General features: G+C 41.0%; 1 protein-coding gene across 1 annotated transcript in view; it reads right to left on the bottom strand.

The window, feature by feature from the left end:
- The window catches only part of maml2 (mastermind like transcriptional coactivator 2), a 392,718-nt gene extending 372,825 nt beyond the window's left edge, over window positions 1–19,893 (bottom strand). Inside the window, exon 1 of the mRNA XM_078221773.1 lies at window positions 19,083–19,893. Within this exon, the coding sequence (XP_078077899.1) occupies window positions 19,083–19,397 (315 nt within the window). The 5' untranslated portion in view covers window positions 19,398–19,893. The remainder of the gene's footprint in view (window positions 1–19,082) is intronic.
- Between the last annotated feature and the right edge of the window lie 770 nt (window positions 19,894–20,663).

Raw genomic sequence — 20,663 nt, forward strand, 5'->3', positions numbered from 1 at the left:
AAAAAAATGATTACATTTCTGAGACAAAAATCCATCAAGTAGGGGATGGATATTCCTGCAAAGTGTCGTGATGTGCCTTTCTGGGACTTCTGCCACTGAGCTCACTGATGCCTGTGGAGTTAATGGTCGGTTCCTTGATATACCACTCAGGATATACTGAGGTAGGTGCCTGACTACCAGCTCTGAGGAAGAAGTACCCCCAGCACCTCCAGAAAGAATACTTTCATCCCCTAGCAAGGGTGCAGATATCAAAACAAAGGAATAATTTTATTCTTTGAATCTTCAAGTCTTGGGCAATAAATTCAACTAGGCTTGGATCATTATGAAGGTTTCACTTTGAGCATTTGAAAGTCTAGTAGAACTACTCTGAACCAGATAGAAAGAATGTCAAATACCCATTACTCAACTGAGAGGCGGCATTAGCCCCAGCTCCAACTACTCCACTGACTCTCTTTGAGAAGAAATAAATTGAATTTATAAAGTACTTTATGACCTTAGAATGCTGCCAGTGAATAGAATATTTTTAAGTATATGCACAAAGCATTGAACCAATTGGACAAGTCTCACCACCTGCAATGGACATGGAAATCCATCAGCTGACTCAACACTAAGGAAGTCTCCAACGCACGCCCAAACAGCAAAACGAATGACTGAATCTTTGAACCAGGTTGTTGAGAGGAACAAACAGAAAACAGGAGAGGATGGCAGCTAGAATGTACAGTGAACCAAGTTATAACAGTGCTGTGGAATTACAAACCAAAATTTAAAAAATTCAGATGGAGAAGTGCAAGGAATGAGCTCGCATGATGATAAATGATATGGAGGCAGAGAAAGAGAGCAGTGTCTTCTCTTCTGATCATGACCTGCACCACTCTACCCATTAGCACAAGACAAAGGGAAGCGGTCAATCCACATCAACCTACAAGCATTACTGTGAATGATTACTCAGTAAAAATGACAGTGGCTTGGCTCACTGTCTGTGCGGAGTCTGCACGTTCTCCCCATCTCTGTGTGGGTTTCCTCCCACAGTCTAAAGACGTGCTGGTTAGGTGGATTAGCCATGGTAAATTCGCCCTCAGTGTACCCGAACAGGTGCCGGAGTGTGGCGATTAGGGGATTTTCACAGTAACTTCATTGCTGTGTTAATGTAAGCCTACTTGTGATTAATAAATAAACAATTGACGGTTTATAAGAAAACTACATTAAAAAATGAATAGTGCATGGAACTAAAGGAGTATGGTGGTTGAAGGTCAGAAAGCAATACATTGGGGCTAAGCAGTGTTTCTCAAATTGGAAAGATTTGTTGTGTAGTGCTCCACATTGGGGTGGATTTTATTTACATAATGAGTTTCCATTCAAGAACTAAGAACAAATTATGAAAATGTTATAATAAAGATCCTGAAAACCTGCAAGAATGGGCAGATATGTGGCAGAAGCAGTTGTAAAATTTTATAATGGTGCACCGGGCGGTGCATAGATGCATGAATATTTCCATGGTAACACCACCATGGAAATGAGTTCCTGAAAGTGAAAACTAACCCTTTGATTTTGTATCTAAAGGTATGAATTAGGCCATAGCTGAAGACCTTTTGCAGTTTCAGACACCCTATTAAACTAAAACTATGAAAAGAAATGGGAGAAATAATAGCATAGATTCACTGCAAACATTCGCAGGGAGAAAGATTTGCAGTTAAGAAGAGAAACTTGTGGGTTTTTCACGAGTTGATAAGATTTGAAATTACGAGGTGTTATGATAAGGTAAGTAGTGACAGACTGTTTTCACTAATTAGTGAGAGGAGAGCATGACTAAGGCATTCACAAAGGGGAGTTAAAAAGTGGAATTATCTGCTATACTATAACCCATTTTTGAAGCTGAATTGGTTAAAAAGGGAATCATAGATATGGAAAAGGAGGATGGTTGATGTTAAGTGAGATGACTAAGTGATTAAACTGATGATTCACATGGAGAACATGAGGAATGAGCATTTAGGCCAGGCCTTGGAACATACCCCTGTGAGATCAACACCTTCATGAGCAGATAGGTTAAAAGTGAGAAAAGAAGGGAAAAATACATGGAGGTGACTACTGGGTGCTTAGTTTTCAAGACATTGAGACTATGGAGAAAATAAATTCACCAGGGACCCGGACTGCCATCAAGGTCGAAACATCTGTAGGACATGTAGATGCTGGTCGAGAGGATTGGGCTCTGTGATGATGTCTCTCTCAAACAGTACGACTGTCGAACAAAACTCCACTTGAAAGATGGTCGTGTGATGAAGTGCTAGGCCACAAGCACCCATGGACTGAATGCTACCCTGAGTTACTGTGTTAGGAGAAGGGCTGGACAGATTATTCACTGTAGCATAAGGAGTGAACATGTTTGCATTTTTTTTTCTGTTGGCATTTAAATCCAGAAGTGTATCTATAATAGACTAGAACATATCAGAGAGGTAATAGACTAGAACATATCAGAGAGGTAATTATGATGCGATTAGGCAAGAATTAGGGGGCATAAGATGGGAACAGAAACTGTCAGGGAAAGGCACTCATGAAAAGTGGAACTTTTTCAAGGAACAAATACTGGATGTCCTTGATAGGTATGTTCCTGTCAGGCAGGGAGGAAATGGCCGAGTGAGGGAACCATGGTTCACGAAAGAGGTGGAATGTCTTGTGAAAAGGAAGAAGGAAGCTTATTTAGGGATGAGGAAACAAGGTTCAGATGGCTCGATTGAGGGTTACAAGTTAGCGAGGAATGAGCTGAAAAAGGGGCTTAGGAAAGCTAGGAGGGGACATGAGAGGTCATTGGCGGGTCGGATCAAGGAAAACCCCAAGGCTTTTTACTCTTATGTGAGGAATAAAAGAATGACCAGGGTGAGGTTAGGGCCGGTCAAGGACAGTAGTGGGAACTTGTGTATGGAGTCAGTAGAGATAGGCGAGGTGATGAATGAATACTTTTCTTCAGTGTTCACCAACGAGAGGGGCCATGTTTTTGAGGAAGAGAAGGTGTTACAGGCTAATAGGCTGGAGGAAATAGTTGTTCGGAGGGAGGATGTACTGGCAGTTTTGAATAAACTGAAGGTCGATAAGTCCCCTGGGCCTGATGAAATATATCCTAGGATTCTTTGGGAGGCAAGGGATGAGATTGCAGAGCCTTTGGCTTTGATCTTTGGGTCCTCACTGTCCACGGGGATGGTGCCAGAGGACTGGAGAGTGGCAAATGTTGTTTCTCTGTTTAAGAAAGGGAACAGAAATGACCCTGGTAATTATAGACCGGTTAGTCTTACTTCGGTGGTTGGTAAATTGATGGAAAAGGTCCTTAGGGATGGGATTTACAACTATTTAGAAAGATGCGGATTAATCCGGGATAGTCAGCACGGATTGGTGAAGGGCAAGTCATGCCTCACAAACTTGATTGAATTTTTTGAGGAGGTAACTAAGTGTGTTGATGAAGGTAGGGCAGTTGATGTCATATACATGGATTTTAGTAAGGCGTTTGATAAGGTCCCCCATGGTCGGCTTATGATGAAAGTAAGGAGGTGTGGGATAGAGGGAAAGTTGGCAGATTGGATAGGTAACTGGCTATCTGATCGAAGACAGAGGGTGGTGGTGGATGGAAAATTTTCGGACTGGAGGCAGTTTGCTAGCGGAGTGCCACAGGGATCAGTGCTTGGTCCTCTGCTCTTTGTGATTTTTATTAATGACTAAGAGGAGGGGGCTGAAGGGTGGATCAGTAAATTTGCTGACGACACCAAGATTGGTGGAGTAGTGGATGAGGTGGAGGGCTGTTGTAGGCTGCAAAGAGACATAGATAGGATGCAAAGCTGGGCTGAAAAATGGCAAATGGAGTTTAACCCTGATAAATGTGAGGTGATTCATTTTGGTAGGACTAATTTAAATGTGGATTACAGGGTCAAAGGTAGGGTTCTGGAGACTGTGGAGGAACAGAGAGATCTTGGGGTCCATATCCACAGATCTCTAAAGGTCGCCACTCAAGTGGATAGAGCTGTGAAGAAGGCCTATAGTGTGTTAGCTTTTATTAACAGGGGGTTGAAGTTTAAGAGCCGTGGGGTTATGCTGCAACTGTACAGGACCTTGGGGAGACCACATTTGGAATATTGTGTGTAGTTCTGGTCACTGCACTATAAGAAGGATGTGGAAGTGCTGGAAAGAGTGCAGAGGAGATTTACCAGGATGCTGCCTGGTTTGGAGGGTAGGTCTTATGAGGAAAGGTTGAGGGAGCTAGGGCTGTTCTCTCTGGAGCGGAGGAGGCTGAGGGGAGACTTAATAGAGGTTTATAAAATGATGAAGGGGATAGATAGAGTGAACGTTCAAAGACTATTTCCTCGGGTGGATGGAGCTATTACAAGGGGGCATAACTATAGGGTTCATGGTGGGAGATATAGGAAGGATATCAGAGGTAGGTTCTTTACGCAGAGAGTGGTTGGGGTGTGGAATGGACTGCCTGCAGTGATAGTGGAGTCAGACACTTTAGGAACATTTAAGCGGTTATTGGATCGGCACATGGAGCACACCTGGATGATAGGGAGTGGGATAGCTTGATCTTGGTTTCAGATAAAGCTCGGCACAACATCGTGGGCCGAAGGGCCTGTTCTATGTTCTATATCAAGAAACTGAAGTATAATGTGTTTATAGATTGCTACAATTTATCACATCGGCTACCCAGAATAAGGAAGCATTAGAGTCATAGGGCAAAAGGTCGTTGACCACGCGTGGGATTTTCCAGTTTTGGGGTGAGCATGGCTGGAATATCCTGCCCATTGTCGTAGAGATATACACAGCACAGAAACAGGCCCTTTGGCCCAACCCATCAATGCTGACCAGGTTTCTCAAATTGAACTCATCCCATTTGCCTGGCATTTGGCCCATTTCCCTCTAAACCTTTGCTATCCATGTACCTGTCGAAATGTCTTTTAAATGTTGTAATTGCACTCGCCTCTATCACCTCCTCTGGCAGCTCATTCCATACACGCACCACCCTGTGTGTGGAAAATTGCCCCTCAGGTCCCTTTTAAATCTTTTCCCTCTCACCTCAAACCTATACCCTCTAGTTTTTGACTCCCCTACCCTGGAAAAAAGATCTTGGCTATTCATCTTATCTATGGCCCTCATGATTTTATAAGCCTCTATAAGGTCACCCCTCATCCTCCTACGCTCCAGGGAAAAAAAGTCCCAGCCTCTCCTTATAATTCAAACCTCCCAGAATTGCTTAGCAGTTGATAAGGCAATTATTTGGCAACACTTTTGTTGATGAGTCTAATTAACATACTCCCTGTGCTCATTCAAATGTATTCATTCAACTAGGCAATGAGGCATCAAATTTCGAAACTCCACTCCAAGTGAACTCCTGTCATAATATCAAAGCAACTTTAGACCAAACTAATGTCTGCCTGAGACTGTGCAGCACAAAGCATGAGAACTGCACCCATGCAAATCCAAATCTACAAATCCAAAGACCAGCAGCCTCAGGGTATTTGTCTACCTGGTAACACAGTTTAGTGATTATTTGATATCCGCAGCTACCAAGATACAGATGCATTTAACGTGAATACATTTCACTAAGAAATGATCAAATTTAAAGTTGCACTTTAACAGGTGGACAAAACATGAGGACAAGACATTACACAGTTCATTGCTTGCAATAATCCTGATAGTCATTAAATGCCTTGCCACATGGTCCCGACTATGCCTCTGAATAATTTACTACATGCGTCCAGCATCTGGAGATGTGCAAGTGACAGGATTTCCACCTGGCATAACACTCGTAGCCCATTCATTCCATGATCTGACAGTTATTTTCATTTAAAAAGAAAAATGCTGAACACCTGCATAAGTTTCAGTAATACCAAACGTGCGTGCGTGAGCTGGGGGTACACTTTCATTCATTAATGCACCAGATTTGAACATTTTAAAAAATGGAAAAACTTCAAAAGCTACTAAGAATATTATGGAAGGTTCGGATATCACTTCAGGACTTAAAACATCAACATTTATTCAATAAAATGTTAATTATTTTGGATACATTTAGACTGCTTTCTATCCAAAAGTCCAGTAAGTTGGAGTGGAGAGACACATGCAATAGATTGCAAAGCTTAGGGACATATACATAAACAAAGGGATAGTGGGGGTTAAAGATTTGCTCAACCAAGCTGATAGAAGCAAAGTACAGTGACACATGGATACATCAATATATTTAAAGGAGACAGGAGAACGTGTGATCAGTGCCACCACAGGTGTACAAAAACAATTTGCATGTACATATTTACATGCTAAAAAGATAGTGGGTGCTTAAAAGCGAAACAACTAATTCACCTTGGAAAAATGTAATTGTTATATTCTGGTTTCTCTAGATTCTAGAGTTTCAGTCAGCATGTATATGTCTCCCTCATTGTTGTCAGAAATGATTTCCAGACTGTTAAGTACATACAGCAGATGGCAGACTGCATAAGATCACCTTTGAAAAGGGACTTTTTTTCTCAAAGGAAGAAAGATACTTCCTTAAGATTATTATACTTTGTATAAAATGCACACATTTCAATATTTTTTTCAAGGAAAAAAAAGAGATAGAGTTTGAAATTTTTTTGATCTGAGTAGAGAGATTGTTTGAGATTTTTGTTAATCATCATATTCCCGGAGTTAAACCATTGGAATGATCTATGCAACTGAACAACCCACTGCAAACAGATATAACCAGCAACTGCAAACATCTGATCACCATTTTCAAACTTGAAAAACATAAGTTGTTGAATGGATCACTCCATTCTACAGAAAAATATTAGCACGTTCCAAAAGCTAGTGTCCTTTACATGGGCAATTAATCATCACATGTATTATACCGGCTACAATACAAATCAACAATGAACTCACCAACTTACATTCCTATGTTCTTTACAAAACAAAGGGATCTCATACACAATGTAGAATACATGAGGGATACAGAGTAGGAAAGTAAACAAGCTGAGGCAAGCAAAGTCATATTTAAAGGAAAGGGTTTTTAATGAATCTTGCTTTTATGAAGCAAGCAGACAGGAAGGAGGCAAGACTGTTGGATTTAGGAAGGGAATGTCAATGGGCAAGAGAAGAGTGGATGGAAGAGCAACCATCGATGATAAATTTCAAGTATTGATAAATTGAAATCTGGGGAAAAGGGGGAAGTGATCTTCAGCTTTTACAATTCATTTTCTTTCTATTCAAGATGGATTATACCAAAGCATAATTGAAAAGGAATGAAAAATGGTTCAAATCTATTCATTTGAAGATAGTGAAATAAATGGAACAGACCAAATAGTTGCACTCTTCCATCCAAGGAAGGTTGAAAGCTTCTCGGCTGGTACCTTTGATTGAAGGAAGCCTCCGAAACATCTTCCTTGAAGCCCAGTCATCGCTCATCATTTGATTCAGATCAAAAGATCCAAAATAAACAGAATGGCCTTTAGATTCTCACCACAACAACTTCAAAGCTGTCAATTCAACTGAAAATGGGCAAAACTACTTTGTTTGATATTTTTGTTTATCATCATATTCCAGGAATTAAACCATTGGAATGATCTATGCAACTGAACAACCCACTGCAAACAGATATAACCAGCAACTGCAAACATCTGATCACCGTTTCCAAACTTGAAAAACATAAGTTGTTGAATGGATCACTCTGAACTTAATGAAGGTGCTTGCTTCAGAGACAAGAATGCACAAGAATTAGGAGCACGGGTGGGCCATTAGGCCCTTCAAACCTATTAAAAGGGCCTAATGGCCATGTAATAAGATCATGGCTGATCTGATTCTGGTCTCAACTTCACTTTCCTGTCTGCCCCCCTAAACCCTGATTCCCTCGCTGGTCAAAAATCTCTCTAATCCAGCATTTTCAGTGACCCAGCCTCCACTGCTCTCTTGCAAAGAGAATTCCGCAGACTAACGTCCCTCTGAGAAAAGAAATTTCTCCTTACCTCAGTCTTAAAGGAAAGGCCCCTAATCCCCTGGTTCTAGACTTCCCCACAAGGACAAACATCCTCCCAGCAGCCATCCTATCAGTCCCCTCAGGATATTGTGTTTCAATCAGATCATCTCTCATTCTTCTAAAATCCAATCAGTTCAGGCCCAACCTTTCCTCATAATAAAACCCCTCCTTCCCAGAAATCAGTGCAGTGAAATTTCTCTGAACTGCTTCTCATATAATTATATCCTTTCTTAAAGAAACCAACACTGTACACAGTACACCAGATGTGGTCTCAGCTGTACAATTGTAGCATAACTTCTGTACTTCTTTATTCCATTGCACTTGCAATAAATGCCAACATTCCATTTGTCTTCCTAACCACTTGCTAGACCTGCATACCAACTTTTTATGATGTACCAGGGCACCCACATCGCTCTATGCCAGAGTTCTGCAGTCTCGCTCTATTCAAATAATATACTTTTTTTCTTATTCTTCCTGCCAAAGTGGACAAGTTCACATTTTCCCACATGATTCTCCATCTGCCATTTTTTGTCCACTCACTCAAACTACCTAAATCCCTTTGTACTCTTCATGTCCTCTTGACAACTTACTTTCCTACCTTTGTCATCAGCAAATTTAGTTACCATACATTCAGTCCCTTCCAAGTCATTGATGTAGATAGAAAATAGATAAGACGCCACTGATACCTGTGGCCCTCCACTACTAATAGCCTGCCAACCTGAAATGAACCATTTCGCCCTAATCTTTGCTTCCTGTTAGCTAACCAATCGTCTATGCATGTTAATATATTGGCCCTTACACTATGAGCTCTTATTTTGTGAAGTGAGCTTTGATGCGGTACCTTATCAAATACCTTTTGAAAATCCAAGTACAACATCTAAAATAACCCCCTTTATCCACGTTGCCTGTTACTTCCTCAAAAAAACTCTAAAATAAGTTAGTCAAATTCACAAAATCATGTTGATTCTGCCCGATTGTACTTTTGACTTTCTAAATGTCCTGCTATGACCTCATTAATAATGGATTCTAGCATTTTCCCTATGGCAAATGGTAGGCTACCTGGTCTATAGTTCCCTGAATCCCTCCCTTCTTAAATGGAAGTGTTATAGTAATGATTTTCCAATCCACTGGGACCATTCCAGAGACTAGGAAGATTACAACCAATGCATCCACTATCTCTGCAGCCACTTCTTTTTTGAGACACAAGGATAAAAGCCATCAGATCAAGAGGACTTGTCAACCTTTAATTCTAATAGTTTTCGCAGTGCCTGTTCCCTAGTGATTGTGATTGATTTAAGTTCCTGCCTCCCTTTTACCTTTTGATTTTCAAGTACGTTTTTTGTCTCTTCTGCAGCGGAGATAAGCACAAAATGCCTGTTCAACATTTGCTTGTTTCCCATTATTAATTCCCCAGTCGCGCCCTCTAAGGGACCAAAGCTCAGTTTAGTTACTCTTTTCCTTTTTAAATACTCCCAGAAACTCTTACTATATGTTTTTATAGTTTATGATTTTATATTTCCAGCTAGTTTTCTCTCACACTCTAATTTCTCCCTCCTTGTTACTTTTTTAGTTATTCTTTGCTGATTTCTAAAATCCATCCAATTTTCTGACAAACCACTAACCTTTGCAGCATTGTATGCTTTTTCTTTCAATTCAATACTATCTTTAACTTCCTAGGGCATCTTTCTCCTAGGATCTCCCTTTCTCAATGGAATACCACTTTGCTGAGTTTTATGGAATATTTCCTAAATGCATCCCACTGTTTCTCTACTGTCCTGTTTTCCTTAACCTATTTTCCCAGTTCACATTAGCTAAATCTGTCCTCATACCCTTGTAATTGTGTTTAAGTATAAACCACTAGCTTTAGACCCATACTTCTCATCCTTCATTCCCTCATACTGAATGAGAACTCCAACCATGTTATCACTGCTACCTGGAGACTCCTTTGTTATGAGATCATTAACTAAATATACCTCAGTGCACACTACCAGGCCTAGAATAGCCTATTCTCTGATTGGCTCCAGAATGTGCTGCTCCAAGAAACTGTCCCGAAACTACCCTATGAACTCATCTTCCTGGTTACCTTTGTCAATCTGATTTGTCTAATCTGTGTAGATTAAAATTTTCCACAATTATTGACATACCTTTCTCACAAGCCCCCATTATTTCTTCCTGTGTATCCCCTCCTAAAGTGCAGTTACTGTTAGGTCGAGAAGATATTCCCACAAGTGACTTCCTACCTTTGCTACCTTTTATCTCTATCCCAATTGATTCTATGTTTTCTTAAGAACAAAGGTCATCTCTCTTTATTGTACTCATGTCATCTTTAATTAACAGAGCTACCCCACTACCGTTTCCTAGCTTCCTATTCTGTTAAGTAGTCTTGAATAATCAGGTCCCAGCCTTTGTCAGCTTGCAGCCATGTCTCTGTGATGACTATTTGGTCATACATATTTATTTTGATTTGAGCAACAATGCAGCCATTTTGTGCAAACGCAACAGGCATTCCGATACAGAGCCTTTAGTTCTGTCTTTTTACTATTTTTGCAAACATGGCCTCATCTGCTGCCACACTCTTAAGTTTGTTCACTCTGATTATTGTTACCCTTAGGGAATCAGTTGGCTGGACAGCTGGTTTGTGAAGCAGAGCAATGCCAACTGTGGTTATTCAGTACCAGCTGTGGTTATTCATTAAGGCCCGCCTTCTCAACCTTGCCCGTCGCCTGAGGTGTGGTGATCCTCAGGTTTAAATCACCATCAGTCAGCTCTCTCTCTCAAAGTGGAGAGCAGCCTATGGTCATCTGGGACAATGGTGACTTTACCTTTATGGTTACCCTTATACCTTGCTCTCTTGCCTTGTTCTTTCCTTCTAATTTACCATATCTTCCCTCACATGAACTTTCCCTCATTGCTTCATTCCCAACAACCAGTCTCAGTCAAATGTTGCTGGAAAAGCTGATAAAGAATGCTTACAGGAGTTTCAATATTGCTAATCCAAATACCTGGCATATAAATGCAATAGATAACAGCATGAAATATATAAAGGCATAAACATGGGCATTAGACATGGTCAGTGATGGTACATAATAGCTTATAAGTATCACAATACATTAATGGCTTGCTACATTCTCATTACTTTCACAATAATGAGATTTCTGCGCGTCTAAATAATCTGCATCGTCATGGCCTGAGCCATAATACTAAGCACAAACATTTCCGTTTCTGTATCACTTTTTCTAAAGATATTCAAAGGTACTGAAAAAACGCACTTCATTTCTAAATTAACATTCTCCCTAGATTTCCTTTCCTCTTCAAAAGTCCATAATCAAGTACAATCCCACACATGTGAGCAATCCTTCATTACTCTGTCCTCGTAGCTATTCTTCATGTAGGAACCTAGACGATGAATATCCACAGACTGGCTGTCAGGGGCATCGCAACAAAGTTTTAGCCTGAACCCAGCCAAAGTCCCGACACATTTACTGATACCCCTCTTGCTCCAGAGATGCTGAAGCCGATTGTACAGCTCCAACTACCACTCTAACTCGGATCAGCTACTCAACAGAAACTGGGAATCAAATCTGGCAGCTATTGACTATACTAGCCATCAAGGGGTGGTAGGACTGCATTTTTAATCTTATGAAACAGTGCACCCTGACTATCATTTCACTGATCTGTCACTCAGTTGAATTTAACCAATTCAGAAACTCAAGTAGTGCTGCGTACACAAGTGGGTGTAAACTACTGGAAAATCAAAATGTTATCAAAATTACCCGTTAATGTTAATACAGTCAATTAAGTGCACTGTGTTCATAGAAGTAACTGGGGAAAAAAAGTCAAGACATTCGACTCAAATGATTAAACAGAAACACTTTTTTGACAAAGTTTTAATTACACATCTCCTCACATTTTATCAAGGCATTTGATGTCAAAATATGTTTTTAAATAAAATAAAACTGAATCACGTAATCGTTTCACATTATTTACACAGCATGTCTAATCCTCTTGTTATGGATAGTGATATAAAAACTCATCAGTCTAGTCAAGTAATGGGGTATCAAATAATTTACCATAATTTTCGTTTTCATTAAAGAAGGGTTTTTTGTGTCAAAGCATGGAACAGTTTTTCAATCTGGATACGCAGTAGCAGCATCAAGCACTCAGGTCATGGTCTGCTGCAGGGAGAAAGCTCCCTCGACTCCAGACATGCTGAATGTCACTTATTTTCGATTGGCAATCATTTATTTTTATTTAAACATATGAACGGACTTCCCACCAGTCCAAGAAAATTATCCAATGAGTAACAAGCCATACAGGCCAAGAAGTTCCAGGTTTGATCCCTGGTCTCTATAAGGGTTAACTGTTTTTAGTCAGCACAGCAGAATGGACAATACAGCCGGGTCTAAGAAAAGAAAAGCTTGCATTTATGTAGCAGGCACCAAGTCACTGGAGGGTGATTGGTGTCTGTGGGATCAGATGCCAGGTATGCACCAAAGCCTTCTGGAAAGCCGAGGAGTATAGAAAATCAGCAAGGAAGGGTTCCTAGAAATAAAATTAATTGTGACCTATTTCATTATGTATCATTCTTGGAAATAAACAGAGCTCTATATTTGTAATCTGTGCCAAAGTTGTCACTCCGAGTATGTACAGCTTCCCAAAGCTCAGTTTAACCCTGTCAAAGTAGCGCCTGTGTGATCTTGCCCATATTCCGTGCAAACCACTCTTACGGCCCAAGTGCAACTGCCAATTTAATGTTAATTAAAATGATGACCAACTTTGTGGTCTGGGCCCATTGCCCACCACAAACTGATCTAGGACTGCCCAAGCAAAGTTCAGGTCTGGAACCAGCAGGAAGAGGAAACTCTGGGCTGGTTTCAAAGCATGGTCCTAGGGATGAAAAAACGGAATGTAATAATTCAGTACAAATCAGACATTTCAACTGAGGCAGCCACCAAATATTTGTTTAATACTGAATAAGCCAGCCGCCAAGACCATAGAATGGAGATGTTTCAAACATATGAAATCTTTTATAACACTGATAAACTCTGATATCTTTGTTTTTGTGACTTATGCGACCTGACTTTAAATTTGAGCGACTGAATGGGTTTTGAATGAGTTGAAATCTCATGATGTCACTTAAACCCCACAAAAATTACAATACAATCCATACTGTATGTAACAGTCTGATATATTAGTCAATTCTTAACATTGTCAAATTTAGGAATTTTTACATGGAGCTGGGGGTGGGAATTAACAGATATAATCCAGAATTCATTTGCATTCAATTAATTATCTTCAGAGTTCAGTGGAAATCCTCCAATTACTGGCAGAACTCTACCACCAACTTCCAGTCCAGTAGCTTTCAAGTTAACCCAGCAGAAATAACTTACAACACTCATCACTCCAATATCTTTTCAGGACTTAGTACAACTTTATTTCAGCCTCACCACCTTGTTATGTCTAAAATGTTCATCTTTACCCTGGAAAGATATACTAAAGAAATACTTGTCTGACTGCAGTACGAGTTCGTTGGTTTTCTAATCACCTTCATTTTCAAGTTATAAAAAAGTGCATTCACTTTCCTCTTAATTGACTGGTAGATACAAAGATATACACAGGTGCTATATCTCAATGAAATCTCTATATATAATGAAAATAAAACTTTTGTCTTTTTAAAACAAAAATGTTAGATCTGGTCAGTTAACAGATGCTTTAGAATGATCTTGCTTCAAATTATTTGTTACGTTTCTTTATAATCTTTAGTACCTTGAAATGAAATCTACAAGGAAAAGATGTACAATAATAAGGCATTTTGTTGAGATTCTATGCCAACAGGAATAGCTTTAGAAATTGGACATCAATGCAAGCACAAGAACCCTGAAAACTACCTTGAAATATATTGGACCAGATTTTTCAGTTAACAGTGAAGGAATGGCACCTGTTGTTTATTCCACGTGCATTTACTTGCCCACAGGCTTTCCTATGGGCTTTTATGCTGAAACTTGCTGTGATTAGTGAGTCAAAGCAGCACAGTGCTTTCTACGGGGGATTTGGGCTCTTCTAAGCAGGAAGCAGCTGTGTATTCCATTAACCTATCACACAGACACTGGACCGGATTTTCAATGCAGGGTCTGGGTCCCAACACCTGGATGCATCCCGGTTCCCAACCCTATGTCCAAGTTGCATCGCTCTCAAAACACGATGTGAATTGTAAATGGCCTCAGTGGCCAGTAGATGAGCTCAGCAACTAATTGGAGGCACCATGTGCCTCCTGGGGGCAGGAGCTACCTGCCTGGCATCAGTAACAAATGCAAGTGGCAGTCATGTTGGGGGCTCACTGTTTTGCTGCTTTGAGCAAGCAGCCCCTCAGAAGGTAGAGCAAGGCAGACAGCGGCCTTGCATGACAGGGTAATACCAATGAGCATACTGGCACTAGTTGGCCCATAGATTTGACTCAAGAATCACCCAAAAAATGTATTGAGTCCCCATGACAGTTGTGTACAAACGTACACAAGACTGTTTGGGGCTTCCCTGAAAAAAGTTTGAATATTGCATTCTGTTCCTGAAAGGCCTCTTTAAGAAGCTCTAAGTGGCTGTTAATTGGCAGTGAGCATATTCCCCGCTCCCTCAGCCCCATGGTCCTTGGAAAATTGGAAATTGTCTCAGAGGTGTTACGATTTTCAAAGTCCACCCGCACTGGGTCCCAACCCTGGAGTCCTTTGAAAGTCCTAGCCATAGAATCTGAATCAGAACGTACGTGCTTGAATAGTTAATTAAATGTATAATCATGTACAAAAATTAATAGAGGGGCCGAAAGGTATGATTAAAAGAGATTAAAAACAAAAAAACTATTAGAAAGGTTGTTTCATAGTAATTAAGACTTGTCACACCATTAAAATTAATTTACAGTGAAATGGACCAGTGAGTACCTATCTTATTGGCACCATAACTTCACACGGTTGCAGGTATTTCAATGCCGAGTCTCTTGGTGAAGTAATGTTACAGCAAATCTTCTCAAGGAGCCGGGAACTCAAAGAACACCTTCCTGATTTGCACAGTTAACTGCGCACATAGAGAAGTTGCTGTCCAATTTATTCTTTAGTGAGGCTGATAGCCACACCATCATTTTTACCGTGATATCCAGGTTAATGTTAAACATGTGATTTAAACAAAGCCTAAGAAATTAGTCAAAATAGTCAAAGTGACAAACTATTTTCTGATAAGTACATTATATGTCCTGAACCCTTAGAATTAACGTAAAATGTATCTGTCATGGACTAATACTTTATTAATGGTTAACTTAGAATACAGGAACATTTGAAAAAGGCTTGCTGAACAAACATTTAGAGAAACAGTGTCCAAACAAAATTAGCTATTTGAGGTCTGATTCAAACCAATCTTAAATTTAGGTTAAAGAACTAATAGATTTTTTTAACAACAATCTGTTTTTGACTGGAAACATTTTAAAATTCAGCAGGAGTTCTGCAAAATAAAACTATTCTAATGAGAAAGTCAGGTTCAATAGGTCGAGTTCTTTTTACACCCGGTATCAAATCTGATAAAAAAAAACAAATAACTTTCTTTTAAAATTGGAAACAAGCTCTTACAACAAAACTTGCCTGGCATTAAAACACGTTCTCCCCACAATATACCAACTGGAGAATTATAGGTGAAAGTTGAGTGAGTCAACCTATTTTCTCTTTTCAGATGCTGATGGTCTTGCTACATGAAACCAGGCTATTATTCTCTGTATAATCCTAAAGGGTCAGGTTGGTTGAGTAGTAGCAGGCTCAGCTCAGGGTCAGAAGTTTGTGAGCTCAAGCCTTGTTCTCCCAGTATATAATCTAAACTAATACTTTGTGGTGTCCTGAAACAGCCCTGTGCTTCTTGCAGTGTTGTCTTTCAGATGAGACATTAAACTGTGACTGTCTGCCTGATGAGATGAATGTAAAAATCTCATGATATTATTTAAACAAACAGGGGATTGTTCTGGTCAACATTCTTGCAATGTCAAAAACAGATTAACTGATCACTACAGTGCACAAATTAGTTGTCATTTTGTTACACAAGATTAATGACTTCCAAATGATACACTGGATGTGAAGTGTTTTGATACAGTCCGAAGGTGCTAAATATATACAAATTATTTATTTACTTAATATTTTCAAGCATTAAAGCAAACACTGCTCACGAAATGCATTCATTAACAACTCATTAACAGTTCTTGCTCGCAAAAACAGTTCAGGAGTCTCGCAAAATATTTAAAATCAGATCTACTATACACATTATGTAACAGTATGTTCAAAAGTAGCTAACTACTGTATTTTCAAACTCAGGAATTTGATGGAACCACACAGTATTGTGGCTGATGTATCTCAGCTTCATTACCCTTTCACCTAGAATGATACCAAAATTTAAAGGGCTAATTTATGAGCGCAAGTTGCCTAATTTTGGTTTGGATTCCCTTGAGTTTCGAACATTGTGGGTGATCAAGGTGTTTAAAATTATAAAGGGATTCAATTGAGTAGATACAGAGAAACAATGTTCTCTGATGGCAAATCCAAAACAAGAGAGCATAATCTTAAAATGAGAGCTCAGCCGTTAATGTGTAAAAGCAGCAAATACTGTTGACATAAAGATCAATGGAAACCTGGAACTCCATTCCCCTCAAAAGGCTGTGGGTGCTGAGTCAACTGAAAGTTTTATGGTTGAGATTGTTAGGCTTGAGAGAGTCAATAGTTCTCCAACAGCTCCTACTATCATATATTCCTGTATTACCCCACCTTTACTGTCACCAAGCCATCTCTCATGGTCTGGTAAGATTATTTAATATAGACATTTCTCCTTTTAAAGAAAATCCATGTCACACAGAACTTTTGTTCACTATCTGAATGATAATTAATTGGATTCCTTTTACATCCAAGTCTTCATCCTCAATTATTAAGCTGTCCAAAGATAACTATACATGCATTCAATATATACACTGTATATATTGTACGTATGTACATTAGGACTTAAAGTAAGTGTAACGCTGAGTGTTAATTTTTCACACTTTAAGCACACAAACTGTGATAAATGTCCTGGAGTAAATGTGTCTGGAAAGAATATTTTGAGCAAAAGAATGCTAGATTAAAACCCCGATGGTTACAATTCTACCAAAGGTGATGGTAAATGGTGACGGTAATTTGAAATGATGGGTGAAGATACCATACAGGTGTATTGGTACAATACGAAAGAACCTTCATTTAAGCGTGATTGTTCTTACAGAGGAGAGATCGCATGCCCTCAATAAGCCATTTGTCAACTTTATGTACACTGATAGACATATAATTATTATACTTTTTAATTCTCTTACATTTGTTTATGTTTATTCCTAGATACCATTTTTCTGTTTTATAAATCTGAAATTTGTAGAATTATTTGTTTTATGCAAAATAGTGTCAATGAGCAGCTTTTGGAGAAAGTGATTTCGACTAGTAATAATGATACAAAAACAAATAGCTGGCATTGACTTTAAGGCCGTAATTCAATCTCAATGTCATGCTGAACCTTATAATCTGCTAAAGCTTCAACTTCACAGTTTGAGATGTCATCACAATTGCTTGAGTGAATTACAGCTTGTAACTATTTATATAAATACACACACACACACACACAAACAGAGTCAGGGTACTCGTCTCGAGTTTATGCAATGAGTAACTAAGTCACACTGAGTAGTTCCCGAAATGATCTATCTTCTGTACTCACTAACTGATCTCAGCCAGAGTACAACAGGAACACTACAAATGGCCTCGGCACCTCTGGGTTATGCAAGGAAAAAAATCACTAGGATTCCTATTCAATACCGAGAAAAGCCAGTTGGAAATATGCATATGTGGACATCAGAAAAGAACAGAATGAGACACAGATATGATATGCTCCTCTTGCTGCCAGTCAAATAACCTGCTGACATTCATCATCAAGCTCACAAAAATAATGGAACTTGGATAATATGTAGAGGACAACTATACAGTGGAGCCATTCTCCTGTTAGAAACCAACACTTTTAGAAGGAGGGGACAAGGGAGAAAATAAATGGAAAAATGTACAATATTGAAATGTCTTTTTCACAAAACTGTGGCTCAAAGAGCCAATGTACCAACGTCAACATGTTTTAGTCCTGGTGATATGCTAAAAAGGGTTCAGTTGACTGAGAAACTTATCTTTCATACAGATAAACACTAGCAGACAGTTATGAGTAAGGTGCAAACCACCAACACGACTAATAAGTGCAAATACCACAGAAACATAATTTGGGCAAAATACATCAATCCAGAGCCTGGGAATTATATAACTGCCTTTTATCTCCTAATTGCTGTCTGCTATTCTGTACAATATACACACAATAACTGTTATTCAAAATCATAGATAAAAACATCAACAAACTTGCTGAAACCCAAACAATTCTTATCCTAATGTTTACAACCATTAATATAAGCAAGTGCAATTTATTAGCCAATTCAGAAGTTTTGAGTGAGCACATTCAATTTATTGATCACATGTCTGCTCGACTGTTTCTTCCAATGGGATGTGGGGGTCATTCAATTCAGTACAGACAGGCTTTTTGAAAGTACACACTAAAGACTGAACCCTCCACACAGGTCACTGCTTATTATTTCACAAAACAGATTAGGGAGTCAATAGACCGGGCCTCTTTAATTTATTTAAAGTTCCACAAGTCTTATCAGAGAAATATGGTTACAATACTTGTGGCACAGGCCATTTTTTTAAAAAAAGCGATGGGACAGCCTTTACAATGGGCATTTCTTAAAAGATGAAACCAAACTGACATTTTGCTCTTCGCAATTTCACATAAATCATGTTAAGTAAAGTCTGTCAACAGGCTGGGAAAAAAACGCAGAGGTTTGAAGAGACACTTTCCAAAGTCTAATTGCAACATTATATATATATATATATATATATATATAGAGATAGATAAAACCTGATGCAGAACAAAAACCAAAGCAACAACAAAAGGAATTCCAAAGAGATCAACACACGGTGCCTGTCTGTTTTTGGTTGTTTTGTGAAGCGAAGGTGCAAGGAGTGAAGGAAGGAAGGGAACTTACGGCGATCAGGGTGAGATTCCTGTGTTCAGTGGGTGCGTTAGGTGCTGGGGGCTGTTCGCTGTCGCAGTTCTTGCTGGCCCGGCTGCTCTCGTGCTGCTGCTGCTTGGCTTTGGGGGTCTTCTTGCTGCGGGTTTCCAGGTATTTCTGGTGCAGGGCCAGTTTGTCCCTGCGCTCCTGCTCGATGCGCTGCGGCTGGTTCTGCTCGTAGCGGAGCTGGCACACGGCGTGGTGCCGGCGGCACAGCTCGATCCGCTGCCTCAACCTCTCCACGATCGCGCTGTGCTTGGGGTTTGGGGGCATGTTATAATCCCCCATCCTCACCCCCCAGCCCACAATGCTGACAAGTTTCTTCACCCTGCGGATGTCTCTTATTTCACCACAGAGCTGGCAATATATTCACACTTAAACACATATATAAAATTAAAGTCTCGGATTCCCTTTTGTTTGGATTAAAAATCACAAAAACACTTTGCATCATTTAATCCACCTCCATCCAGATGGCTGAAGCCGATGTCTTGCTCCCGGTTGACGGGAATATTCCTTCCAAGTGGCCCCTTTAATGCTCCCGCTGATACTTTCTCCTCACACAACACAAGATCTCTTGTTCACACGATCCTCTTCTCCTGTCCCGACCAACAGAGAGAGAGAGAGAAACTACTCGATAAGAGGAGGGAGGGAAAGAAAACACAACAAAAACAACACCAAAAAAACTCTCTCAGAGAGCGCGGCGAGCGCTGAAACTTGGCAAGTTGCTCCCGACGGCGGGCGGACTCGAACCGCGGATGTGAGAGCCGCCGCTCCGCTCCCGGCCATCCAGCTGCGGGCGGAGAGGGGGGAGCAGGGGGCGGGGCCTGAGCAGCAGCGCCGCCGCTGCCACTGGCGGCCGCCAGGCGAAATGGCACACAATTAGCGCGGGCTGTGTCTGAGAGAGCGGGAGCCCCTCTGTCTGTGCCTCGCGGAGGAGGGGGATGGAGGGGGTTTAGGAGGGGGATGGAGGGGGTTTAGGAGGGGGGATGGAGGGGGTTTAGGAGGGGGGATGGAGGGGGTTTAGGAGGGGGGATGGAGGGGGTTTAGGAGGGGGGATGGAGGGGGTTTAGGAGGGGGGATGGAGGGGGTTTAGGAGGGGGGATGGAGGGGGGATGGAGGGGGTTTAGGAGGGGGGATGGAGGGGGTTTAGGAGGGGGTTTAGGAGGGGGGATGGAGGGGGTTTAGGAGGGGGGATGGAGGGGGTTTAGGAGGGGGGATGGAGGGGGTTTAGGAGGGGGGATGGAGGGGGTTTGGGGGGATGGAGGGGGTTTGGGGGGGGGGATGGAGGGGGTTTGGGGGGGGGGATGGAGGGGGTTTGGGGGGGGGATGGAGGGGGTTTGGGGGGGGGGGGGATGGAGGGGGTTTGGGGGGGGGGATGGAGGGGGTTTGGGGGGGGGGGGATGGAGGGGGTTTGGGGGGGGGGGGATGGAGGGGGTTTGGGGGGGGGGGGGATGGAGGGGGTTTGGGGGGGGGGATGGAGGGGGTTTGGGGGGGGGGATGGAGGGGGTTTGGGGGGGGGGGATGGAGGGGGTTTGGGGGGGGGGGATGGAGGGG

Source organism: Mustelus asterias, chromosome 10 (genome assembly GCF_964213995.1).
Source record: "Mustelus asterias chromosome 10, sMusAst1.hap1.1, whole genome shotgun sequence".
In the NCBI taxonomy this organism is placed as follows: Eukaryota; Metazoa; Chordata; class Chondrichthyes; order Carcharhiniformes; family Triakidae; genus Mustelus; species Mustelus asterias.